General features: G+C 39.7%; 1 protein-coding gene across 3 annotated transcripts; it reads left to right on the forward strand.

The window, feature by feature from the left end:
* The first annotated feature begins 6222 nt into the window (after window positions 1-6222).
* Window positions 6223-22063, forward strand: LOC121947698 (stonustoxin subunit beta-like). Of its 3 annotated transcripts, XM_088080756.1 has the most exons (15): window positions 6223-6331; window positions 8415-8473; window positions 9186-9308; window positions 9947-10054; window positions 10161-10229; window positions 11417-11524; window positions 11635-11703; window positions 12968-13046; window positions 13178-13361; window positions 13496-15293; window positions 15397-15570; window positions 16924-17097; window positions 17536-17709; window positions 19136-19182; window positions 19317-22063. In XM_088080756.1, exons 3-15 carry the CDS (start codon window positions 9220-9222, stop codon window positions 19865-19867), a joined length of 3624 nt encoding a protein of 1207 aa, XP_087936882.1. In that variant the 5' UTR covers window positions 6223-6331; window positions 8415-8473; window positions 9186-9219; the 3' UTR covers window positions 19868-22063. The 3 variants fall into 3 exon arrangements, with proteins under 3 accessions (XP_087936882.1, XP_087936883.1, XP_087936884.1); XM_088080757.1 differs by lacking the exons at window positions 19136-19182; window positions 19317-22063 and adding an exon at window positions 18652-18731; XM_088080758.1 differs by lacking the exons at window positions 6223-6331; window positions 8415-8473; window positions 9186-9308; ... (7 more) ...; window positions 15397-15570; window positions 16924-17097 and adding an exon at window positions 18652-18736 and having other exon boundaries at window positions 17571-17709.
* The last annotated feature ends 5204 nt before the right edge of the window (window positions 22064-27267 follow it).

The following is a 27267-nucleotide window of genomic DNA, read 5'->3' on the forward strand; positions in this document are numbered from 1 at the left end:
AGTGAGACATGCGAGTATGAAAAAAGCAGAAATACACACATTTCAAAATGACCCACAAAATGATCATTTGTATTTCAGTTACTCACCACGTTACCTTAAATTAGTAGAGAAAACTTTCTCACATGCTACTACGGTGAACTTGTGTTTAAAAATGTTGTTGATAGAAAAAATAAAAAGATTCCGAATATATTAATAACTTCATCACTTATTCACAAATTACAGGATAGTAAGTGGACCTTAAACTTTGACCATAAAATGACATTTTCATTTTTTTTCATTTTCCTTTTGATTATCACAGCCTGGGATATGAGATTAAACAAAAATACACAATCTTGCCAAAATGTATGCCATATGCATGAACATAGCCACAATTATCTAAAAAGGAAAAATGCAAAGTGCATTAAAATGTGCAAAACAGTCCCTGAAGTTTAACAATGATTATAACAGAAATATGAAAGAATAAAACAATAAAACATAAAGAATTAAAAAATTATATTTTGCAGTTTTTCATTGCAGAATGGCAGAGATACAAAGACTTTCTATTTCGGAGGAGCAGGTCTCAAGAGGCAACGCAGATTAAAGTAGCTGTTGAGAAGCAAAGACATGCTGTATATACACAAAGAAAGAGGGAACACTTGCAAGATCTTGTTATGTATTCATCACTGTGCACATTCAACATTTGACTTAGGTAAAGTTATCATAACACTGATAATATAGTCAGATCTGGCGCAGGAAGATGAGTGGGCGGACAGAAAGCCTTTCACTATTTGACACAGATAAAACAGAAAAAATAATATTGCAAACAGGAGAAGAACAGATGTAGAGATCACAAAAGAGACATGAAAAGACAAAGAAGATCAGAGAAAACAATATCATAAAGAACACAAAATAAAGCAGAAAAAGAAACTGTGCACAACAAAACATGAACACAAAACAAAAGACAGAAAAAGAGCAAAGACGGTGCAGTTCAAAGGGTGCTGGGAGTATTTAAGGCAGCACGGCAGGGGGTTTCCAGGTCACTGCGTCTGTGAGGTGATGATGAGAGATGAAGGTGAAGTAATAAAGCTGCTTCCCTGCTGCGGTCCACAGGACTGATGCCTGCAGAATGATGCCAGTGTCCCTCTGAGGTTTTACATCGGAGGCCAAGTGATGTCCTTACAACATGACACACCAGTATACAGGAAAGTCATAAGATCAAAAACCAAACAGAGGAATTGTGTGCTTTCAGGGAGGGAGGCAGTGATGCAGTGACACCTTTTTGATGGACTGTACAGATGCATCCAGCTGAGGGTTCACAAACTGAATTAGAATCAATCAATGTCCCTCCGTTAAAGCAATTTAGTTAATTTAATTTTATCTATTGTCTTTGAGATATAAAGAAAAAAAACAGAAAATACACATGAAACATTTAAGATGTGCAAGCTGTGTTACAGCTGGGTCTTTTTTAAGACCCCAAATGTGGGTATTTTTAGTGAGCCATTGCTCTTTTTCCAGCAATTTGTGAGGCCCTAAATGTGGGTGATTTTTAGGAACCCATCGCTGTTTTTCGTGTGGCTTTTAAGCCCCCAAATATAGTTGTTTTTTTAACAGATTTGTCACTGTTTCTCCAGTGACTTCTCAGGCCCAAAATATGGCGACTTAAGAAATTTGTCACTGCTTTTCCAATGGCTTTTCATCCACCAAAGTTGCATGTTTTAAAGGGACCAGTGACTTGTTTTTAAGTGACTTTGCAGGCCCCAAACATTGGTGTTTTTTAGGGATTCTTCAGTGACTTTTCAGCGGCTTTTCAGCCTCTAAATGTTGGTGTTTTTCTGGAACCTGCCACTGCTTTTCCAGCGGGGATTATTCCCACAAAATTTAGTATTTAAGCCAAAGCATGATTTTTTTCCTAAATATAATCAAGCTGTTTTTGCGCCTAAACCTAATCACACATTAACCATAGCGTTATTAAAACGGAAAGTTGTAAACATATCTGCTACATAATACTATGCAAGTGTAATTTATCCATTGTTTGTGGTAACGTAAATGCCAACACTACTTTGGCAACTGGGTTGCATTGCAGTTCATATGAAGATACAGAGAGAAGAAATGCGATGTGAAAATGGGGCTCAGACAATGATCGAAAGAAAAAAAAAATATATATATATATATATATATATATATATATATATATATATGTTACCAACACTGCAATGGCAGCTTGGCAATAATGTATCTTGCAGTGCTGTTGCTTGTCACTCATAGTGTGAACACAGCATGAAGGTTTAAGGTGCCAACCAAGTGTGACTATGGTGTATTACTGTCAGCCAAACCATGGTTTTTATTATGGTTTGGCTGACAGTAATATTGTTACCCTTATCACATCTTTTTTCTTTCTTTCTTTTTTTTTTTTTTACCAATAACCAATAATGGGATGGAAAATGAATTGTGACAATTTTGCATTTGAAAAACTGTAATGTTAAACTGTTTAATGTAAAGATGTAATTTGCTGCACACAAATTCTGCAGTCTCTGTTTGTCCGTTTCACCACATACAGTAGTAAATGCCTCAGTGGCAGTGTGATTCAAGCAGCCATCTGTAGTGTGTTTGAACAGAAAATAGACCAGACACAAAACTCACTATAATGTGTGTTCCCTACTCTCCTGACGTGTGCTGGTGTTGCATAACATTAAAATATTGTCAGTTAAACTGTGTTTTTGTAGATTCTGTTGAAGCTGGGACACTGAAATGTAACCTGTCAGTGAAATCTAACATCTCTGGATAGCATATCTGCTCTCCGTGTCTGTTTCAGCCCAATAAAGTCTGAAACGTGTGCTGTTAAAAGCTCCGTTTAATGCTTTTTTTTGTGCAGACCGGTGAGTCACAGAGCTGGCAGTTGAGCGGCCATGACATTTATGGTGTGATTCGAGCGGAGAAAGGGCCAGACAGAAAATTCTAAACGACTGCTCACTTAACTGAGTTTAGTCTGACATTATGGGATGGTCTGCTTATGTGTGACGCAGACAGACAGAAACTGCATTGTCATTGTCTGAGTCTTTGGATTTATCTTTTGTTTTTTTTCTTTGTAGTTGTGTTTTTCAGATGTGCTGTGTGTGCATGTTGTGTTGTCATGGACTGTGTCATCTGTGTACAGACCTTGTGTGTTTGTAGTGCATGTTTAAGGAATACCTCACTGGAAATCAAAAATAGATAATATTCCTTTCATGGGTATGCCTGCTTTCTCTCCCATATAATGGAAATAGATGGCACTCGGCTTGTGGTGTTCAAAGTACCAAAAAAATGCATTTGTGTGTACTTTACTGTGCATACGGACTGTACTTGACGGTGGCAAAAAGGACCAAAGAAGACACAAAAAGGTAAGAGTGGGGCTGGGCAATAAAAAGATAACGATATCAATCGCAATATAACTTTTCCTCGATTGAAATTATGTAGTCGATAAAATGTCGATTCCAGCCATGTCCGCTCTGCTCTCATTCGCTGCTGGTGTCTCCTCCGATGTGTCCGCTGATGTCTCCAAATGTCTGCTCGCTCTCATTCTCCGCCGCTGTCTCTGCCTGTGTCTCTGAATTTAAATATCTGCTGGGGACCAAAATCTAAAAATTGATTTTGCTCTTAAAAATGACTTTCTTTAAAAAGATTTTCCAGCTTTTTGTCTGAAATGTCTCTTTTTAAATCAAAATGCACAAATTTAATTCATCTGTACTCACCACATCTCAGCCTTTCATACCCTCAGATAATGAAAAACAAACAAAAGAAGTTATTAGTTATCGGTATCTTATCGGCCACGAAAAGCTGGACATTATCGGTTTATCTGTATCTGTTGAAATAATCATTATCGTGCATCACTGGTTATGATATCTTCATATCTCTCTTAGGAGTCAAAGGGAACCTTTAAGCTTAAGCGTGATATATATCGACTGATATGAAAAAAAATACCATGATAAGCCTTTTTTCCATATCACCCACCCAACCACAGGAAGACATAAAGCAAATAAAAGACACACATAAGATTTCCTAAAAGAGACAAGAAATGACCTCAATGAAACACAAAATCACAACAAAGAGACACAAAATGACTAAAAACGGGATTTAAATGTATATTTTCTGACGTTATCCTCATGACTTGTGTTGTATGCATTGCAGGTGTAATTTCAGCTGTGCATTAATCTACTGTTGTCTTAACTCAAGACATGAAACTAGAATCCACTGCAGACATCAGCCATGATTCCACATCTCACTATTTACATCCAATGCCAACCTTCAGTGCCAGTGCAGGAGGGAGTGTGTCCTTGGTTGTGGAGGTCAGAGTGGTGCGTGAGTGCATGAGAGATGGGTGCTGAGCAGGAGAGAAAGCAATAACCCGCCTCACAGAGCGGCAGAGAAACAGCAGAGCGCATGTGGAACCGGCTCTGTTGTTGTCGAGTTTCCTGCAGATAACAAATGTTTTGTTGTCAATGACGGAGAGAAGGGGACTCGGTCTCTAAACAGCCTTGAGATCTTGAGATGTTTGGATGGATCAGGGGATGTGGGAGCTGCAGACAGCAGTACACCTGCATTAACGATCAACACAAACTCTCAGCTGCTCATATTTCCTCTGATTTCTTTCAGCAGTAGCAAAAATCACAGTCGCCAGAAGAAATGTTGGCATGGAGCGATTCTGCACAACACAAACACGTGACTTTTGTAGGTATCATATGTACCATATTAACACCCCAAAAAGTGATGGAGTTCAGATTACAGGTATGTCGCATGGATGAATCACTAAAGGGGCCAACCAGGCAGAGGCCCCAAGTGTCAGGGGTCCCCTTAGCCTTTTCTTGCAGAATGTCACTCAAATTAACAGGTACCAACCTAGAGAGACTGAAAATGACCATAAAGAGACAGAACAAGATACAAAGAAGCTGCAAAGGGACACAAAATGACAAAAAAAAGAGACCAAAAATAATAACAACAACAAAATGACACAAAACAACCACAAGAAGACAAAGAACTGCCAAAGGGAAGAGAAGAGACACAAAATTACCTTAATAAGACATAAAATGACTACAAAATGCAAAAAGGACCAATGAAGACATAAAATTAAGGAAAAAATGACCTCAATAAGACACAAAATTACCCAAAAGACCCACACCACAAAGACACAAGATAACTGGGGACAGAAAGCAAATAGAAGAGACAAATACCTAAAAGAGATTTTAAAAAATGACCTCAGTAAGACACAAAATTACAATAAAGAGACACAAAATGTCTAAAAAACACACAAGAGTACCTAAAAGAGACACAAAACAACCACAGGGAGACACAACATGACTATGGAGTGACAAAAAATACCAAAGAATATAAAAAAAACAAACAAACAAAGAAAAAACTCACTAAGACACAAAAATACCCAAGTGACTAAATGATTTCTGTGCCCATTGGTCGCTTCATGTTCACACAGACACGAGTCTCAGTCTCTCCACAAATCCAGAATCAGCATCATGTGACATTAAAAGCCATGATATAATAATAAGAGTCAGTATATTCATCTTGTACATATGAATATTCAGCTAATCCAGGCTGCTGGTCCAGTCACATTGGAGCTGCTGTATATTTGGGTGTAGGCTGCCACCTGCAGTGTGGAGGCAGCACTGAATAATTGGACAATGTGTGTGGATGTAAAACAATCTGATTTTTAGTTACAAATTCTCACATCATCTACAGCAGAAAAAAAAACCCTCTCACATTAACTTGATTAAATTAATGATCCATACAATTATCTTTGAACAAAGATAGTCATACAATTTGACAAGAAAACAAAAAAGACAAGACAGTAATCATATACATAAGGGTACCATGTGACATATAAGGTATTGAGGTAACTTTTTGAAACCTGAGCAAATTGGCTTGATTTCTTTCAAAAAGATGGAAAAAAGGTGCTGAGCAAAAAACAAAGCAAGCAAAACAAACATATAAACAACCAAAAACAAGACATTTGAGATTCGTAAAACGTGTGTGTGTATGTGTGTGTGTGTGTGGAGGGGGGGGGTCTGGGAATGTGTGTGTGTGTGTAACTCAGCTAGAATTAAACAATGTTTTACTTTTAGATCTAAAACTAAATATAATCTTTATTATCTCAAATCAAACATTTTTGTTGAGAACATTTGTGTTTAAAAATAATTAAACAGGTTCACGTTTAAACTTTTTAAGTGTTGACTAACAGTGACGTCACGGCAGCTTCCTGTTTACAGAGTTTGGTTTAGTTTCGTTTTCAGCGGTGACTTCCTTAGGTTTGTCGCAGCTTCGTTTGTCCACGTTTCCTCGTGTCTTAACGTCGTCTCTCCGTCTTAAGGTTTGTAATACTTGACACTTTTCACTTTGTGACACTTTAATGACTTTTTTGTATTTGCTGAGTTCCAGTAAAAACTTGTTGCAGCGATCGTTGCTGACATGTTTGGAGGATTAAAGAAGGCCCGAAAGAAAAACAAACCGCAGCGCAGTTTAGTGATGCAGAGTTTAGAGAAACTCTTAAATCTGCTCACTCTTTGCTCTGGAAGTCCTTTTCTTAAAGTATTTAAACTCAAAAAGCAAAGTCTTTCATGCGCGCATACTTATATTTCGGTAGGACTTTCCTGGTTGCGTGCACGCGCGTGATAATGTTTGAATAAAAAGCTGACAGAAGAAGACTCACGTGCTCTGCAGTAAAATGTGAAACTTTCGGTTAAATAATGCCACAGATTTGAATAAGAGTTTTGTTTGACGTTTTTATTTACTGCTGTGGCCACAACAAGACACAAAGGCACGAGCCGCCATAGTCCGGCTCTGATTGGCTCAGACTTGACGCAACCTGACGTTTGTCACGTAGACCCTCAAAATCAAGTCTTCTGCTCACTCGCAAAGTCGAAATCGTAAAACAGAAATGTTTTCAACTTAGGGACGGATCGTTATTAATTTTAGGGGAGGGAAACGGTGATAACGGTGAAAGCACTTCACTGCACACACACAAACACACACACACACACACACACACATTTAATTATTTATATAGATATATGTATGTGTGTAATTTCATGTTTCTTACTCATTACATAGCTCACATATTGATGAAATTTATTTTTTAAAATGAAAAATTACATGAATACATGTGCCAGCGGTTTATCAACATAGCAAACAATAATGATAAAGAAATAATGAGAATGACAGGAAGTGTTATTGGAATTTTTGGGTTTGAAAGACAACAAAAGTAAGATATATTTAGTACTGAGGAAGAAGTGACATGGTTATATTTTGTATGTCTTTTGAATATCTTCAGAACCCCCCAAAATGCACCATTTATCATGACCAGAAACTGCAACATATTGTTATTTACAGTGGAGGGAGGGCTGTGCATTTTCCCTTCACTAAGGGAGGTTCAAGGAAAAATATCAGTAATCATGAATGACCCCAAAAGTCACACCCTAGACCCTAATTTGAAATTTTTTTATTAGCTTGACATTGTTCATTGTTACTTGATTTATTTATTCTTTCTTTCTTTCTTTCTTTCTTTCTTTCTTTCTTTCTTTCTTTCTTTCTCAGCAGTCTCCACCACATGTGAAGGAAATATGAACTCCAGTTAGGGACTGTCTGTTTGTTAGAGGGAAGGAGATGGTGCGAAAAGGTTAAAGCATGTCAATTAAAATCTGTAGACTATAACACACCTACTGACTGCAGTCTGGCTTAAAAAAACAAACAAAAAAAACATGCTACTTTTTGGTTCCAGCTGAGAGCTAACTTTTTATGGTTACAGACTAATTTTTCTTTAGTTAAAATTCTCTGAATGGTTCAAAATGAGTTGCGGTAAATTTAACGTTCTTCAGGAAAAATGATGCAAAGGGTGAGTGATGATGTGCTGTTCAGTTATTGGACTGATGCTTTGAGCCAGTGTTTCCCAACTGGTGGGTTGCGGTTCAAAAGTGGGTCTCAGGTCTTTGAATAGTCCACAAAGGACTCTTCTAGACTCAAAGTTTTTAAGTACAGTGAATTTCTAGCAGAGTTTTTCTTTTGAAGTGCAGATTGCTGCTGCAGATTAAGAGTTTGTTTTTTTTCCACGAGTACAGCAATCATTTTATTTCCCTGTTCTTGGTATAATTTGGCCTATTTACATGCCGTGCCTTTGCAGCGTCACTAAATAAATAATAATATATGCATAATAATATTCACCTTTGTGTTTGCAGTGCTATTTATTTCCTAACTTTTAAGTGTGTACTTTATTCTTTGCAGTATGTTTATTCCATTGTGTTTTAAGCTCGTGTTGTTTACGTTTTGTGAAATAAAATTGAATTTGTGGTTATTTCCCTTATGTGTGAACCTTGAGCTCATGTCTAGGGAGAAATTTGGACCCTGTGAAAGGACCATCTTTGAACCATGTCTTTAAGCCCTCACTGTTTCCTCTACAGCTGATGATAGAGCGCCTCTGGGAGCTGATGTCAGTGTGAACTCTGCAGCAGCAGCCAAGGTAAATGATTGATTTTGGATTACTGGATAAGCTGCCACTGCATGCTCTGACTTAATGTAGTAGACTTGGAAAAAGAGAAACATTTCAAATGTTGAGGAGCTTTCAAAGTCGGTCAAATAAGGCGGGTTTCCATGAACCCTCAAATTGCGAATATAAAATACACCTAATGGAAACACGTCGATTTAGAAAAAAACTCCCATTTATTGCAAAAAGTTTTTACACTGGCATGAGGTGGTATTTCAGGCTCACCTTTACATTATGGCTCCATAACACGCCTGCGTGACCTTGGATTGGAAATAATGACGGCGAGTTAGGTGGCTGCAATAGAAATAAAGCTGCTAATGTTCTGAACATCCATCACCATGTTTCTTGGAATATTTTTGCGAGAGAAGAAGTCACAGAACATCACTCAATGGAAACGTAGCCATCTTGAAATTGTGTTATATCCACATTTCGAAAACTCTGTAAAGGAAACCCTCCTCGTGATGTTATCAGAAAGGCAACATGAAGTGCGTTCCTCTGGTCTTCCAACAAACAAAAGAGCTTTGTAGATGTCATTTCTCAGAACTGACACAGCAGCCTTTACTCTGCTGTGGAAACAGTCACATGAGTGTATTAAGCTGTCCCAAACCTTGACTTCAGTCAGAGCTGTGTGTGTTTGTCATGTGACTGAGAGAAATGATGAGAAATAAAGCGTGAGCTCTCCCAGCAGGTTGTGGCGTTTGTGTGACGGTTTGGGCTCAGCTATGAATCAATCTAATGACGGAGTGGAGGGAGGCCATCCCTTAAAAACCGAACATTGCAGAGAACATGTTGGCCAGACCAAAGCTCAGAGGTGAGATGCGGATCTCTAACTTCTCAGGCATAAAATCCCTTATATGGTTCCAATAATGATCACTTTTTGTAGACATTGTCATAGAAGAGGTAATTCTGTTTACTGTTTTGTCACCGAGACCATGGTTCGTAATGGACTGCATTATAATCAGAGGGGTTCCTAATATTCTGACCCTTTTAAAAAAACAGAAAGAGCTCTCAGTATGATGTAGTCCAGAACAACGAGACCTCTAAAGATGACCTGTTATGCTTTTTTTCAAGTTCATACTTGAGTTGATATAACATGTTTACATGCTATAATTAAAAAAAACATGTGTCTGTGAGCTGGAACACCTGTTTTAAACCTGTTTAGCATCTGTCTCTTTCAGTAGAGATTAGGCAAGGACAGGGGAGGACAGGGCTGTGTCCTCACCGCAGCGCCATCTCTGAAAATGTCAACAAAAAGTGAATATTATTATCTTTGCAGAAGTAACACTTAGCAGAGCTTTTGCATGGAATTGCAGGATTTTTTTTTAGTTTTTAGTTTTTTATATGCGCACAAAATAAAGCGGTTAACACTTTTGACATATTTTACATAATTTCTTGTCGAGGAAGACGTTTATTTAGATTTCACATTTATGATTGCTGTTTTTGTTGAAGGCTCCCTAAAAGATCACGACCCCCTGGACCTGAACCCGACTGTGTGTCCCTCAAAAGTGACTGTTCCAGGGAGATTATTTTAGATTTTAAACAAAGGACATTTGACATGTAAGTTGTTGTTGGTATTAAAACTTGGTGATGATGCATTTTTGAACAACATATAGTTTAATCAACTGACCTTTTGGTTAATTTATCGATGCTGCATTTATTTCAGGAACCATCAGAGACCAGGACCTCCTGGAGCTGAGCCTGAACCCAGCTTTGTGTCCACCAAGAGTCACCAGTAAGGGATGTCATTCATGATTATAAACAATGCAATTAATTTGGCAAAGAGTATGTTTTTGTCAGTATTAAGACTTATTATTTATGCAGTCTAAATGAAAAGTGCTTTGGAATGTCACCCTGAAACCTAAGGGGTTAATTTAGCACTGAACTAACAGAAAAGGCGTCTCCGTATGTCCCATTCTCATGATTGTGATGACTACAGAAACACCTTGAAAGACTCTCTTCAAATTTGGGATGAACATCCACTTGGATTCAACAATTATGTGATTAGAATTTCGTGGTCAAAGGTCAAGGTCACTGTGACCTCGCCTCTCTCTTTCTTTTGAATGTGATGTATCAAGAACACACGGAGGGTTACTTTTAATTTGGCACAGACGTTTAATTGGACTCAGGGATGACATAAACATGCAAACCCCAATTCCAAAGAAGTTGGGACGTTGTGTTAAACGCAAATAAAAACAGAAAACAATAATTTGCAAATCCTTTCCAACCTATATTCAATTTAATACACTACAAAGACAAGATATGTAATGTTCAAACTGATAAACTCTATTATTTTTTGGCAAATATTGACTCATTTGGAATTTGATGCCTGTAGCATGTTTACCACTGTGTTACATCACCTTTTCTTTTAACAACACTCAATAAGTGTTTGAGAACTGAGGACACTAATTTCTGAAGCTTTGTAGGTGGAATTCTTTTGCATTCTTGCTTGATGTACGACTTCAGTTGCTCAACAGTCCGGGGTCTCCGTTGTTTTATTTTGCACTTCATAATGTGCCACACATTTTCAATGGGAGACAGATCTGGACTGCAGGCAGACGTGTCTTTGAGCTGGAACACCTGTTTTAAACCTGTTTAGCATCTGTCTCTTTCAGACCCCCCCTTCCACAGGGATGCCCAGTAGCTCAACTGGTAGAGTAGTTGAGGACAGGGGAGGACAGGGCTGTGTCCTCACCGCAGCGCCATCTCTGAAAATGTCAACAAAAAGTGAATATTATTATCTTTGCAGAAGTAACACTTAGCAGAGCTTTTGCATGGAATTGCAGGATTTTTTTTTAGTTTTTAGTTTTTTATATGCGCACAAAATAAAGCGGTTAAAACTTTTGACATATTTTACATAATTTCTTGTCGAGGAAGACGTTTATTTAGATTTCACATTTATGATTGCTGTTTTTGTTGAAGGCTCCCTAAAAGATCACGACCCCCTGGACCTGAACCCGACTGTGTGTCCCTCAAAAGTGACCATTCCAGAGAGATTATTTTAGATTTTAAACAAGGGACATTTGACATGTAAGTTGTTGTTGGTATTAAAACTTGGTGATGATGCATTTTTGAACAACATATAGTTTAAGTGAATAATTGACCTTTTGGTTAATTTATCGATGCTGCATTTATTTCAGGAACCATCAGAGACCAGGACCTCCTGGAGCTGAGCCTGAACCCAGCTTTGTGTCCACCAAGAGTCACCAGTAAGGGATGTCATTCATGATTATAAACAGTGCAACTAATTTGGCAAAGAGTATGTTTTTGTCAGTATTAGGACTTTGTATTTATGCAGTCTAAATGAAAAGTGCTTTGGAATGTCACCCTGAAACCTAAGGGGTTAATTTAGCACTGAACTAACAGAAAAGGCGTCTCCGTATGTCCCATTCTCATGATTGTGATGACTACAGAAACACCTTGAAAGACTCTCTTCAAATTTGGGATGAACATCCACTTTGACTCTACAATTACGTGATTAGATTTTCGTGGTCAAACACATTGAGGGTTATTTTTAAATTTGGCACAAATGTTTGATTGCACTAAGGCATGACGTAAACATACAAACTCCAATTACATTGACATACACGTTGTGTAAAACGTAAATAAAAACAGGAAACAATGATTTGCAAATCCTTTTCAACCTATATTCAATTGAATGCACTACAAAGACAAGATAGGATGCATATTGAGTGTTGTTAAAAGAAAAGGTGACGTAATACAGTGGTAAACATGCTAAATGTTGCAGGCATCAAATTCAAAATGAGTGAATATTTGCAAAAAAACTATAAAGGTTATCAGTTTGAACATTAAATATCTTGTCTTTGTAGTGTATTCATTTAAATATAGGTTGAAAGGATTGCAAATCATTGTTTTTAGTTATGTTTTACACAATGTCCCAACTTCATTGGAATTGGGGTTTGTATTTTGGTACTCATAGGTCAAAGATCAAGGTGACTGTGACCTTGCATCCACTTAATTCTTGTTAACAGAAAATCTAAAGAAAACCTTGAGGAGATTTCTTCCAATTTTGACAATTTTGGCTTAGACTTAACAACGAACTGATGTAAAATTAGTGGCCAAAGGTCAAAGTCACTATGACCATTTCATTCCTGTTAATACAGTATCGCAAGAACTCCTCAAGGGAGTTTCCTTAACTTTGGCACAAACATCCTCTTGGACTCAAGAAATGTACTTATGAGAATTAAGATTTGGATGTAAACTGTAACTGCAGCTTGACTGGTGCAAGTAGGCATGCAACTACAAAGTGGTATTCTAGTTTTCTTGAAAATTAAGCATTAGCATTAGTTACTTTTCGTAATGTCTTCGGTAATTTGTAGCATTTATTGTATGATTTTGTTGTTTGATTAAGTGTTTTTTTGTATTTGTATGTATTTAATTGAAAATGTTGACGTCCTGGGATGCAACACAAATTTCAGAATTATTTTGAGCTACTTCATGATTCCTCCACAGACTGGGCAAGAAGAGCTCAAAGGTCCCCAGTGGTCAGTTTCCCTGGCAGCATCAGCGAGACCTGGACTCCATATTTCAGGTCTGTACATGTAGAACAACTACTTTTACATCTATTCTGCTCACAGTCATCTCGGTGCTGCACTTTGTAGACCAGTGACTAATATGTTTCCATGATTTTCGTTGTGTCATTCATGCAATACTCTGTCCCAGGAACTGGAGGGGAATATCATCACTTTTGTGAAGAAGGGGCTGAAGACTATCAAGGCTGTTTTGAGTTCAGATTACTCAGAATGCTTACAGAGTCAGATGCAGGATGAGGAGGCATTTCTGAAGATCACACTGCAGTTTCTGAGGAGAATGAGGCAGCAGGATCTGGCTGACCACCTGCAGAGCAGTAAGAGGATCTAAAAATTTAGATTAATGGGACATTTAGTAACAACTTGAGAGATGGGCTGAAAATATTTTCAGAGTCATTGACATATTATCTTTATAATTTGATAATTAAACGTATTTGTTGTGTTTATTCAGGAAGTCATTCTGGACTTTGCCAACGTAAACTCAAATCTAGCCTGAGGAAGAAGTTCCAGTGTGTGTTTGAGGGGATTGCTAAAGCTGGAAACCCAGCTCTTCTGAATCAGATCTACACAGAGCTTATCATCATAGAGGGGGGAACTGTGGTTGTCAATGATCAACATGAGATCAGACACATTGAAACAGCATTCAGGAAAAAGGACAGGCCAGAAACAACAATCAGACGGGAAGACATCTTTAAACCCTCACCTGGACGAAACGAACCAATCCGAACAGTGATGACGAAGGGAGTGGCTGGCATCGGGAAAACAGTCCTAACACAGAAGTTCACTCTGGACTGGGCTGAAGACAAAGCCAACCAGGACATCCAGTTCACATTTCCATTCACGTTCAGAGAGCTGAATGTGCTGAAAGAGAAAAAGTACAGCTTAGTGCAGCTTATTCATGACTTCTTTCCAGAAACCAAAGAAGCAGGAATCTGCAGGTTTGAAGAGTTCAAAGTTGTGTTCATCCTTGACGGTCTGGATGAGTGTCGACTTCCTCTGGACTTCCACAACAACGAGATCCTGACTGATGTTACAGAGTCTGCCTCGGTGGATGTGCTTCTGACAAACCTCATCAGAGGGAAACTGCTTCCGTCTGCTCACCTCTGGATAACCACACGACCTGCAGCAGCCAATCAGATCCCTCCTGAGTGTGTTGACATGGTGACAGAGGTCAGAGGGTTCACCGACCCACAGAAGGAGGAGTACTTCAGGAGGAGGTTCATAGAGGAGCAGGCCAGTCAAATCATCTGCCACATTGGGACATCCCGAAGCCTCCACATCATGTGCCACATCCCAGTCTTCTGCTGGATCACCGCTACAGTCCTGGAGGACATGTTGAAGACCAGAAAGACAGAGGAGCTGCCCAAGACCCTGACTGAGCTGTACATCTACTTCTTAGTGGTTCAGTCCAAACTGAAGAACATCAAGTATGATGGAGGAGCTGAGACGGATCCACACTGGAGTCTAGAGAGCAGAAAGATGTTTGAGTCTCTTGGAAAATTGGCTTTTGAGCAGCTGCAGAAAGGAAACCTGATCTTCTACGAATCAGATCTGACAGAGTGTGGCATCGATATCAGAGCAGCCTCATTGTACTCAGGAGTGTTCACACAGATCTGTAAAGAGGATAGAGGATTGTACCGGGACAAGGTCTTCTGCTTCGTCCATCTGAGTGTTCAGGAGTTTTTGGCTGCTCTTCATGTCCATCTGACCTTCATCAACTCTGGAGTCAATCTGATGGTAGAAGAACATCCAAACTTGTGGTCTAAATTATTGAAAGGCAAATGCGATCTGAAACATCTCCATGAGAGTGCTGTGGACAAAGCCTTACAGAGTCCAAACGGACAACTGGACTTGTTCCTCCGCTTCCTCCTGGGTCTTTCACTGGAGAACAATCAGAAACACATACGTGATCTTCTGACACAGACAGGAAGTTGCTCACAGAACAGTCAGGAGACAGTCCAGTACATCAAGAAGAAGTTTGAGGAAAATATCTCTGCAGAGAAAATCATCAATCTCTTCCACTGTCTGAATGAACTGAATGATCGTTCTCTGGTGAAGGAGATCCAACACTCTCTGAAGTCAGGAAGTCTCTCTACAGATGAACTGTCTCCAGCTCAGTGGTCAGCGCTCGTCTTCATCTTACTGTCATCAGAAAAAGATCTGGACGAGTTTGACATGAAGAAATACTCTGCTTCAGAGGAGGCTCTTCTGAGGCTGATGCCAGTGGTCAAAGCCTCCAACAAAGCTCGGTAAGTACAGAGAGACTTGAGTGTTTTGAAACCACAATAAATCCACTGCTATCTTCTAAAAAGAAGAGAAAATGATTTTTTTTTACCTTCATTGTCTCTTTAGAATAAGTTGCTGTGACCTCTCGAAGAGATGCTGTGAAGCTCTGTCCTCAGTCCTCAGCTCCCAGTCCTGCAGTCTGAGAGACCTGGACCTGAGTCACAGCAACCTGCAGGATTCAGGACTGAAGCTGCTGTCTGCTGGATTACAAAGTCCACACTGTAAACTCGAAACTCTCAGGTCAGAATACAGAAACTTGTTTGTGTGATGATCATTCTGTTCTGTATAGACCCCAACCGATATGTGATTTTAAAGACCGATACCAATCTATAGTGGAAAAATTCTCCAATTACCTACCACTATAGTGAATTTTTGAGCTGGGATGAAAATAGATCATTTCTGTGTGGATTTTGCACCAATATGACTATGCAAAAGTATTTAGAAGGCTGCATTCGTAAACGACTTTTATTTAGCAATTGACTTATTCAACATTACACACAAACAAAAATAAAGAATAAATAAAAAATATAATTAACATCAGTACTGTATGTGTTCAGCATCAGTCTTTGCTGGCCATTCAAATAAAGAATATAGAATGAAATACACATCTGTACTGTATGGTCTTTGCTGACCATTTAAATAAAGAATAAATACAATAAAATACATAGCTAAATAAACATCAGCACGGTTCAGTATCAGTCAATTGCTAACTATTTTTAGTATTGCCAGTCAATTATGGGCAGGTTGTAAAACAAGAAGCAGCTTCTCAGCATTTACATCTGCCAGGGAGCTCCCCTTGTCCTCATAAATGTTCCCTATTGTCCTAAAAACCCTCTGACTTGGGACAGAGGAGGGTGGGGGAGTATTAGGAGCTTAGAGCTTCACTATCAGGTGAGTGCGCTTTACGGAAAGAGGAAGTGAGGGAGAGATGGAATCCCGACCTGGTTTAAGCACGTCAGGTCAGGAGACTCCACGTGCCACGGAGCTTCAGCATGACGTGAGAGAGAGCACAGTGTGCCTCCAACTGCTTGTCAGTGGTTGTGACACTGCATAGTTTGTAAAATTAAAAAAACCCAAAAAACTCAGTTACGACAGTTATGCAATACAATGATCTGTGTCTGGTGTGCTAAATTAGTTAAATGTAGTTGTGTGTCTAAAATGGTGCGATGGAAGAAATTTAAATTTACCTGCTCTGTGCAGCAGGACAGGGACTAGATATAAGAGTGTAAATTAGGCCCTAATATAGCAGAGCTGACAGAGAGGTAGCTAGACATGTCTGCGTCTAAGTTACAGTGTATACCGCCATGAAAGCAGCTTGTCGTTTGCAAATAACTCTATTAGCTGACATTACGAGCAAACAATGGCAGATCTATGTAGTATAGCTAGTAAATCTACCTACAGCAAGCTGGTTAGCTGTAGCTTAAGTTACAGATTGCATATTGACCACTCCTCCATTCCTTTTGGCTGTTAGAAAGTACTTTACTGTTACATAATTTATTGTTGGCTAAATCAACACTGATTGTCATAATACAAAATCTAGTTTCATGTGTCACACGTCTTCATGTGTCTTCTTGTTCATTATTGTCTCTTCAGGCTGAATGACTGTAAACTCTCAGAGGGAAGCTGTGACCCTCTGACCTTAGTTCTCAGCTCCCTGTCCTCCAGTCTGAAAGACCTGGACGTGAGTGACAACAGCCTGCAGGATTCGGGAGTGAAGCAACTGTCCACTGGACTGGAGAGTCCACACTGTAAACTGAAAACTCTCAGGTCAGGATTCATCAAGACCAACTAAAGACAATTTGAATGATTATTTATAGTAATGGATAAATCCCTAGATTTTTTCTTTTCTCAAATTATTGTCAAACCAGTTGAATTTAGTCAGTTTTCACACCCTGATAATGACTTTGCACGTTTTTTCAATGTTTACATCCTACATGTTGGAGTTTTGATGTTCGTCCAACTGAAGTAAGAGTCTGTCATCTGCAGCTCTTTATCAAGTCACTTCTTTTATTCTAATGTTATTAAGACATGTTTTATAAAGCAAGCGACGGGTTAGGAGTCACTAACATCATGTTGACTAAGGTTACAGGAAGTTGTAGCTGCTTCATATTAAGGCCTTACGGTGGTTGGCGATGGTGATGACTCACTTCCAGTTCTGGCAGTACCCTCAGATAATGTTGCGTGTTTTTTTTTTGTGTTTTGCAGGCTGTCAGGCTGTCAGATCACAGAGAAAGGCTGCGGTTCTCTGGCCTCAGCTCTGAACTCCAAGACCTCCCATCTGACAGAGCTGGACCTGAGCTACAATCATCCAGGAGACTCGGGAGTGAAGAAGCTCTCTGCTCTACGGGACCATCCGCACTCGAGACTGAAAGCTCTTAGGTATGAAGAGGCCCTTTATTCACTTGCTTCCCCAAGAAGTTTATCTCTTTAATTATGAAAATGAGAGTAAAATGGAGAGTTAAAAGCATTCAGTTTTTTTGTCAATATATAATCAGATTTTTACCTATTGTTGTGATAGGTAGTGATGGAAAAAAATAAAATTGTGGATACAAGTGGCTGAAATGACTTTCGTTCATGGGGTGGCTGAGCTTACTGTTACTGCTTATAGTTACTGTAAATGGGGAGCTCAGAAAGCTCCTCCTACACATTGATAGGAGCTCTTCATTTTGGAGGTTTAACTGGCAGTACAACTAATAGATCCCCAAGTAGGCCAAGAACATACTGGATAAGCGTCAGAAATAAACTGATATTATTTCTTTATTTTTGATTTGAAAAGTAGAAGGTAATAATTCAAGCTCCAAGCAGCAATAAGGCTGTCCAGAATACCATTTTCGGGGGTCCAGAGCCTTGGCATATATCAACAGAGCTTCACTGTCAGGTGAGTGAGGGAAATGAGGGAGAGATAGGATCCCAACCCCCAACAGTTTCAGCATTTCAGGTGAGAGAGAGACAGTGTGTGCCACGGAGCTTCAGTCTTAGGTGAGAGAGAGCGTGGTGTGGCTTCGACTGCTTGGCAGTAGTTGTGACACTTTATAGTTTAAATTTATAAAAAAATCAGGCAGTTAGGCAATAAAATAATCTCTGTTCAGTGTTCATATGGTTATATTTCATTGTGTGCCTGAAATGATAAACGTCCTCATTATGGAAGATGTTGAAATTCGCCTGCTCTGTGCAGCAGGAAACTGCTCCACTCGGGGTGCCTAAGTTGAAAACCAAATATCTACCCAAATAACAAATAATTGAATAGCCAAATATTTGGGTCCAGCCCTACATTCTTGCCAGTTCTGATGCGTGTGCCAATTTTTTCGAGTTCCCTTACAGATAATGTCTTCATATCTACATCTGTACCAGGGATGTCCGGGATGTTTTCGAGGCCTCTCCCTTTAATCTGGCAATATAATGGCCAGTGAGTTTAAGCGCCACGTTTTAAAGTGCTGTCCATTTAGAGATGATGAAATTTTCATGTTTGTTGGTGAAAATGTTTCTGTTGGCTTTGCTGACAGAAAGCCAGATAACTGTGTTAACATGCGGAAACATAGCGCCCGCTGCCCACGCTCTGGTCTTCACTGATCGGCTAGCCTTGGCTGCTCTGCGCTGCACAGCACCACTCATTCGATCCAAATAACAGTTATCTGTTGACATCCACATACAGTAACTTCTCTAATATCTACTAATTTATCACAACGAAAACTTTTTCTTGCACTCTTAGCACCTACTAACTAACTAAACTAACTACTAACTAACTAACTAAAGTAATGAGCAGTGTAATAAAATATGCTGGTCTGACTAGTCCTCCTCCTTACAGACTGGAGCCCAGTGGAGTCCAGTGGATGAGACCAGGTCTGAAGAAGTGTAAGTGTGTTTTTAATTTGATCTCGTAAAAACAGAGCAGCACACATTCAACCATCTTTGATCTGTAACATCACCCATTCAGATCTCTGATGTCAAAAATAAATACATGTGTTGCATCTTGTGTTCTCCATCAGATTCCTGCAAACTCGGACTCGACCCAAACACAGTGAACAAAAACCTCAGACTGTCTGACGACAAGAGGGAGGTGACGACCGTGAGAGGGAATCAGCAGTATCCTGATCATCCCGACAGATTCGACTACTGGCCTCAGCTGCTGTGTAGAGATGGTCTGACTGGTCGCTGTTACTGGGAGGTGGAGTGGAGAGGACGAGTTTTTGTAACGGTAAGTTACGGCGGAATCAGCAGGAGAGGAGACAGACAAGACTCAATGTTTGGAGGGAACGATCAGTCCTGGAGTCTGAGCTGCGGTGATGGTAGTTACTCTGTCTGTCACAACAACATGCAAACATCCATCACCTCCTCCTCCTCCTCCTCCTCCTCCTCCTCCTCCTCTGGTAGAGTAGCAGTGTATGTGGACTATCCTGCCGGCACTCTGTCCTTCTACAGAGTCTCCTCTGGCTCACTGATCCACCTCCACACCTACAACACCAGATTCACCAAACCTCTGTATCCCGGGTTCGGGTTCTGGTCTGGTTGGACTGGATCCTCTGTGTCTCTGTGTTGAGCAGATCTCAACCACAATTTGAGATAATCGGCAAAAGAAAAGTGCCAATTAATCAATCAGTCAACCAATCAGACTTCATGTGTATTGCACTTTTCAATTATTAATAATATTAATTAAGTAATTAATATTAATTAATTTTCTAAACGCTAGATAAAAAGGTAAATGAATGAAAGGATAACAGCACAAAGTAAAAATTTATAAAAATTATAAAATGGTGTACCATCCAGTAAAAAAAGTTAAATTAAAGCCAAATTAAAAAGGTAGGTCGTAGTTTGCATTTTAAAATATGAACCCCCTTTGCTGTTGTTCCACAACAACACAACAACAGTTGTTCCACAAACGTTCCACAAATGCACAAATTAATGTGCATTTTCCATCCAGTATTGCTGCGTAAATGTGATTCATTGGTTGATGGGGATAAACAGCAATTGGTACATTTTTTTCCAGTCAGATGTAATGAAACAACTGCAGAAGAAGAGGACACAATGAGGCGAGGTCATTAGAAGCGGAAGACAATGCAAATAGCATGTTTCTTTTTGTGTCATGAATTCATGTGAGGAAGGTTACAGTTTTATTTTTTGTTTCCTATTTTCTCATCTCATTAGTGGATATTGAAGTCCAGTCCGTTCTTATTCCAAAGTTGTCAAGTAATGCCGCTTTTGCAGTACTTTCGACGTGAGATTCCGACACCAAAAGCCACCCTTTGCGTCTGCATGATTCGCTGCTGGACGTTGTCAGGTGAGAACGTGGCTGGACAGAACCGTTTATGGCGTTAGGATACTCCACAGGGTAGCGTGAGGTTGAAACACTGCCAGTAACAACGAAATTTAAGGAGGCAAGAAGGTCCCTAAAGGGCAGGTGGGCAAGCGGGAGGGGTGGTGGATGGACCCAACAAACCCGTACTTTCAGTCTGATGTTTGCTTCCTGTCTGAACATTATGTTTTTTTCTGCACCTTACCAATGTTCCCTTTTGCCGAAAGCTAACCATCAATGGCAGCATGTGGGTTTATTGACATGCCGGTGTTGGTTGCCATGTGCTTTTGTAGCCCAAACATAACCACGCGTCACATAATCCCACCATGTGATTGTGCTGACATCACAGTAGCAGCATCCTGGAACGTCAACAGCAGACTCAGGATACCAAGAGCGTAATATGTAGACAAGAAAGTCCCGACAAAGCGACCATATTTGACAACTTGGACTGGACTTTTTTGCTATGTTTTAAAGTAAGGATATTCAAGTTTACATGGTTTAATGATCAACAATTCTGCTGACTTCATCTTGAACACTAGCATTGATTTTTGTTTTTTAGTTGTAGTTCCTCACTGTGGTCACCTGAGAGCAGGGAATACTAACTGATCACTACAAGTGCATTTATGTTTGATATAATTTCATTATTATTAACATTGTCATTGTCATTATCATGAACTTTCATGATTATTAATACCACAGGAATTTGAAGTCGTAGTTGCACACTTTGAACATTAGAGGTCATTAAATGTCAGGTATTTTATTATTTGATGATTAACATTTCTGCTGAGGTGACTTTGAACAGCAGCAGTGATTTGTGTTTTTCAGTTGTATTTCCTCACTGTGAACATTTGAAGGCAGCAAATAATAACTGATTTTATTGTGCAGTATATACCACAGCAGTGCTTACATTCAGCGTTCAAATCTGTTTTCTTGCAGCTTTGACACAAATTACATTTATGTTTGATATAATTTCTTCCTTATTAATGTCCATACTTTTCTGATTATTAATGTCACGAGGAATGTGAAGTCGTAGTTACACACTAAAGGTCACTAACTAGTTCATCTTTAAAATGATATCACTAATGAAAAGCAATGTATATGTATTCATTCAGTATTACTTTTATAATTTCAAATATATTTCACACAGAATCAAACTGCCTCGTCCCTGCTGCTCTGAGTGAACAGCAGGTGGCAGCAGACGCTCATGTTTCAACGGTCTGTTTCACCGTCACAACCATGTGACAGTTCACACATTCAGAGATGGAGGACATGAAACTCATCATGAACTTTGATAGAAGTAGTAGCACTGCCACGAAGTACTTCATTGCAAGCAAAAGTCTGTGTATGAAATGTAATTTCAATGACAAGAAAATTGAAAAATGAAAAATTTAAAGTTAATAAATGTCAACCACTTTTTAAAATGTGGTGATGGAAATGTCAAAAGTCTCCTGTGTGTCCACCAGTTACATAACACAATCTAACTGGTCCCAGTGTGACTCAGTTAGTGGTAGGACTGGTTTGATATATGTGTCTTTTTTCTATTTTTTCTAAAAGTTTTATGCATATTAATGTATTTTTATTCTATAGATTTTAGTTTCATAATGTGCTCTTCAATCTTTACTTTACTAGCCCAGGAGCAAAGTGTGTGTGTGTGTGTGTGTGTGTGTGTGTGTGTGTGTGTGTGTGTGTGTGTGTGTGTGTGTGTGTGTGTGTGTAGGCAGGTTTCCATTACAGATTTGTGTAAAATTTAAGCGATATTTTCCAAATGATGACTTCTCCTCTTATGATAACATTCCAAGAAGCATGGTGATGGATGTTCGAAACATTTGCAGCTTTATGTTTATTGTAGCCGCCGCACTAGCCGTCATTATTTCCCATCAGAGGCCATGTAGGCGTGTCATGGAGCGATAATGGAAAGGCGAACCCCTTATACGTGGGAGCAGCAATTTATGAGGGATTTCTGGGAGCTCATAGTCCACAATTTCACAGAGGAATTGTGGATTCAAAACTTCTGGATGATTCCCTCAACTTACTCAGAGTTATGTGATGCAGTAACAGCTGATTTTGTTTTTGTTTTGTTTTTGTTGGTTTTTGGTTTCAAACATGGCGTACAGTGGTCTGCAGTTTGGCAGTTTCTCCAACTGATCATGGCATTCACCATCCCCTGCTCCTCTGAGTGAGCTCATTTTAGACTTAGACTTAGACTTAGACTTAGACACGTTTATTTATCCCACTTGTGGGAAATTAACTTGTCACAGCAGCCGTGTGTACAGAAAAAAAAATATATATAAAAATATCAATATATACAAAATATAAAATATAAAATATACAAGAGTGCAAAAATAGGCATGTATCAAAGAAGAAGAAAAAATGTACAGGTTTTAAATACAAAAGTCAAAGATATACCAGAAAAAAAAAAAATCAAAGATATACAGATTAAACAAGATGCAGGTAAGAATGTGGGAGAATGAGGGAGCACTGTTGTTGTGTTGTAATAAATAGTAATAAGGATAAGGATAATTAGGCAAAAAAGTGACATGTGCAGAGATGCAACTGGTAGAAACTTTTGATTGTGGTGAGTCCAGGTTGTTGTTGGCTCAGGCTGGTGTTGTATAGCCTGATGGCCGATGGAAGGAAGGACCTGCGGTAGCGTTCCTTCCTGCAGCGTGGGTACCGCAGTCTGCTGCTGAAGGAGCTGCACAGGTCTCCCACAGTCTCATGAAGGGGGTGAGAGGGGTTGTCCATGATGGATGTCAGCTTAGCCAACATCCTCCTCTCACCCACCTCCTCGATGGAGTCCAGGGGACAGTCTAAGACTAAGCCGGCCCTCCTGACCAGCTTGTTCATCCTCTTTCTGTCCCGCTCTGTGCTTCCACTGCCCCAGCAGACCACAGCATAGGAGATGGCTGATGCCACCACCGAGTCATAAAATGTCCTTAACAGAGTCCTGCTCACACCGAAGGACCTCAGTCTCCTCAACAGGTGGAGACGACTCTGGCCCTTCCTGTACAGGACATCTGTATTGTGTGCCCAGTCCAGTTTGTTGTTGAGGTGAACACCCAACAACAAACGTAAATGATGCAGAAAGAAGAGAGGCTCGTGATAGTGTGAGATGTCAACATTAACCCTTTAAAACCTGAGCTGGCTGGCTTGCTTTCTTTCAAAAATAAAGGAAGAAGGTAATGAGTACTGGCAACGAGCAATGACCAACAAGAAATTGCCCAAAAATTAGCAATAAATTAGTCAAATGTTACAAAAAAAAGAGAAAGGAGAGATTTTTTTAAAAAATGCTAAAAAATAAAATTTAAAGAAGATTATTTTCTGTTGCATAATTTTAAATAAATAATTTTAATAATTTTGAATAGTTTGGGACATTTTTTTAACTAATAAAAAATCAAAAATCAAATAATCTCATCACAGCCAAGCTTATAAGTCAATTTCTTGTCATCTTTTTCTATTTTTTTTCCTCAATCTGCAGGACATTATTTTGCCAAGTTGCTCATCATCTTTTCCCCATGTTTTCAAATGAAATCAAACCAATTTTCTTGGGTCCCAGGGGTTTAAATGCTTGTGAATGGTGTCAACAAAACTGATTTCTGGTTCTGACGGGTTAACGGGGTGAGCTGTAGTAATGTTAGATAGCGAGGTGAGCTAGCAGTAAATGCACACTTTTTTCTGGGTGTTGAGATGGTTGGTGAGTATAGTCCGGTAGACAGAAAATAGTTCCCACATGAACACACTGCCGGATTGCCTCCTGCAGCTAAATGATCCAAAAGCCAGAGATGGACCTCAACAGCTCCACCATGTTCTCATCCCAAGTTGTCACATGTTGCAGCTTTGCAGTTGACTTCAGCATCTACATATCACGCTCTAGGTATCCGTCTGCGTCTGCTTTTGATGTTTTGGTATGCTGCCACTGTGATGTCAACAAATGCACATGGCATTAGGATTAGGGGAAGGTGGTAAGGTTAGGAAGCAAACACCAGACTTGTGCATGAAAGTCTGGGGTTTGCTGGATCCATCCACCGCCCCTAGAAACTTTCATGCTCCTTAAATTATGTTGTTGCCAGCAGCTTTTCAACCTGACACCATCTAGTGGCATATCATGTGGACGCAACAGGTTCCATTTGACTGCATTCCCATCGGACGCAACCTGTCCGCTGATCACGCTGCTGTTTTAGATGTCGTCCGGTGGTGTTTAATAACTGTGACTGGTTCTGTCCAGACACGTTCTCAGCAGACGCCATCCAGCAGCATATCATGCGGACGTCAAAGGTTTCTTTTAGAGTCTGGATTTTCTGTTGAAAGCACTGCAAAATCAACAGTATTAGATGTCATTTTGGAGTGGTAACGGGATGAGAACTCAGGTTATATAGTTACATAAAGCAGGGAACCTATTTGAACTAACATTTTTGTTACTCCAAAGTTCAGCACTCAACAGTTTCTATGTTATGTTGAAACAGCAGAGTACCTGCAGTGATCACCTGAGAACAGTTTGAACTCAGTGTTTCCTGTGTCGTCTCCGCTGTAAAACTTATTTTGTGATCAGTTACACTCTGGTCCTCTGCAGGCCTCTGTCGCTCACTGAAGCAGAGAAAAAGGAATTAAAAAGGCGAGAAGAAGCCGCCGACAGGAACGGAGCCGGCGGGGCGATGAGGCCAAACAAAGAGGATGGATTTCAGAGTGAAGACTAAACCTTCCTAAATCAGTTAGTCCTGAGCCCATCCTGACCCCTCATCTGCTCATCCGGCCTTTGAAGCATGCAGTTCAGGGGGAGGAAAACCGATCGGCCAAATGTCCCCTAAGTGACAAAATGCCCCGAGGTGACACACACACACACGCACACACACACACACACACACAGACAGAGTGTGATGTGTGGACAGCTGCAGTGAAGAGCAGCTCTGTGATCAGACCACCTCAGTCGAGTTCAACACAAGTCCAAGACCGGACAGAGTCAAGTATAAAGACAGAGTTCAGTAACAGTTTCTCTGTTTTAAAGTGTCCTTCAGAACTGAAGCTTCATTCAGACACAAACACTAAAACTTTGTGTCCATTAGTGAAATATCAACAAGGTTTTGAATCAGAAGGCGGGTTTCCGTTAACCCTCAAAATGCGCAAAACGAAATTGCAAAAAAAAAACACCCGAATGGAAACATGTTATACGCTAGCGTGAAGTGGTATTTCAGGCGATTTGAAAAAGCCATATTTCCACATAGAACTGCAAAAATGTTTTGTACAAATCTGTACTGGAATCCTTTCTACAGACTAATATCTTACTGAAGAAATGCAAATATAGACTGACATTTAAAGAAATATTTTAATATTAATATTTAATTTTGTTGTCATTTGCTGTGTAAACATATAACTTGTGTGGTGTGTTTACGACATGTTTTGTACTTGCAGTCCTGAACTCAGAGCTCTCAGAAAATGTCCACTCGTGAGGTTGTGAATTCCCAGCCTGTTTTCATTCTGAAGTTGTAACATAGTATGCTGCTTTTTGCAGTGATTTCCGCACAAAATCCCACAGCCAAAAGCCCTTTCACGTCTGCATGATGCGCTGCGACAGAAGCAACTGTACCCAAAACTACAGTTTAATCATGTCACAATAACTTGACTACCAGAACCATCTGGAAACACGGACAATTGTAAAGTAGCAGCCAAAATTGTAAGAAGACATAAAAAAAGGTACTAAATTACAGTTCACAAGTTAAAGGAGCTGACAGGGTCACGTGTCAGTGGAGTTGTACCACGTATTATTTCGTATAACAGATAATTGATTGAAGACAGAATGTGGAGTTTAAACACCTTTTAAAACAACATCTTACTGCTCACAGTTGGCTGCTGTCAGAAATCACAAAAAGAGGGACAGAAGAAAAATTACAGGGTGATTTGGGACATTACTTCTGTCTCAAAACACACTTTTTTTGTCTTATTGAAAGAGAGAGAGAGAGAAAGAGAGAGAGAGAGGGGACAAGCCCCAACAAGAGCTTAGAGGATTAAGTTCATTCTCACTGCCAGTCTCTCTCTCTCTCTCTCTCTCACACACACACACACACACACACACACACTTGAAGACATCCAACAGTTTTCTGTTTCACACTTTGTTTCTGACTTATCAGGTTTTATCCGTCATTTTTGACGGCTCTTGACACTACATCACGTGCAGTTGTTTAGAAAACACGTCGCCATGGTCACTGAATTAACCCAAATTCGAACCAAACAGTAAACTGATTTATTAACGTGCAGATTGTTTTCAGTTTTCTCTGCAGCTCCAGCTTGGCGTTAGCGGAGCATGTTACAGAATTTAAAGCTCAGTGATTCTCGCTGAAATGCACCATGGGAGTCATCGCTGACTTTGTCCCCGAAGGTTTTATGTTCGCATGCATGTATACGTGCGTGTGTGTGTGTGTGTGTGTGTGTGTGTGTGTGTGTGATCCAGCTCAGTGAGCAGAGCTGAAACATCCCGAGGCGTCAAACTGCAGCTGAGACCTCAAGTTTTGTCTTCAGAGGGAAACCAAAACTCAGCTACGTTCAGCTTTACTTTTGTTTCTCCTACTTTCTCGTCAGTGAAGCGCATCACCTTCATCACCTTCATCACCTTCATCACTCTCATCACCTTCATCACCTTCTGTGATGAAGGTGAG

This window comes from Plectropomus leopardus, chromosome 8 (assembly GCF_026936395.1).
Source record: "Plectropomus leopardus strain MGB_pleo_1.0 chromosome 8, ASM2693639v1, whole genome shotgun sequence".
NCBI classification, from domain to species: Eukaryota; Metazoa; Chordata; class Actinopteri; order Perciformes; family Serranidae; genus Plectropomus; species Plectropomus leopardus.

Coding starts and splice junctions, on each gene's coding strand:
- LOC121947698 (XM_088080756.1), top strand. CDS start 9,220: ATGAATCAATCTAATGACGGAGTGGAGGGAGGCCATCCCTTAAAAACC. Junction 10,230..11,416: donor GTGTCCACCAAGAGTCACCA/GTAAGGGATGTC, acceptor TTTTTGTTGAAG/GCTCCCTAAAAGATCACGAC. Junction 13,047..13,177: donor ACCTGGACTCCATATTTCAG/GTCTGTACATGT, acceptor ACTCTGTCCCAG/GAACTGGAGGGGAATATCAT.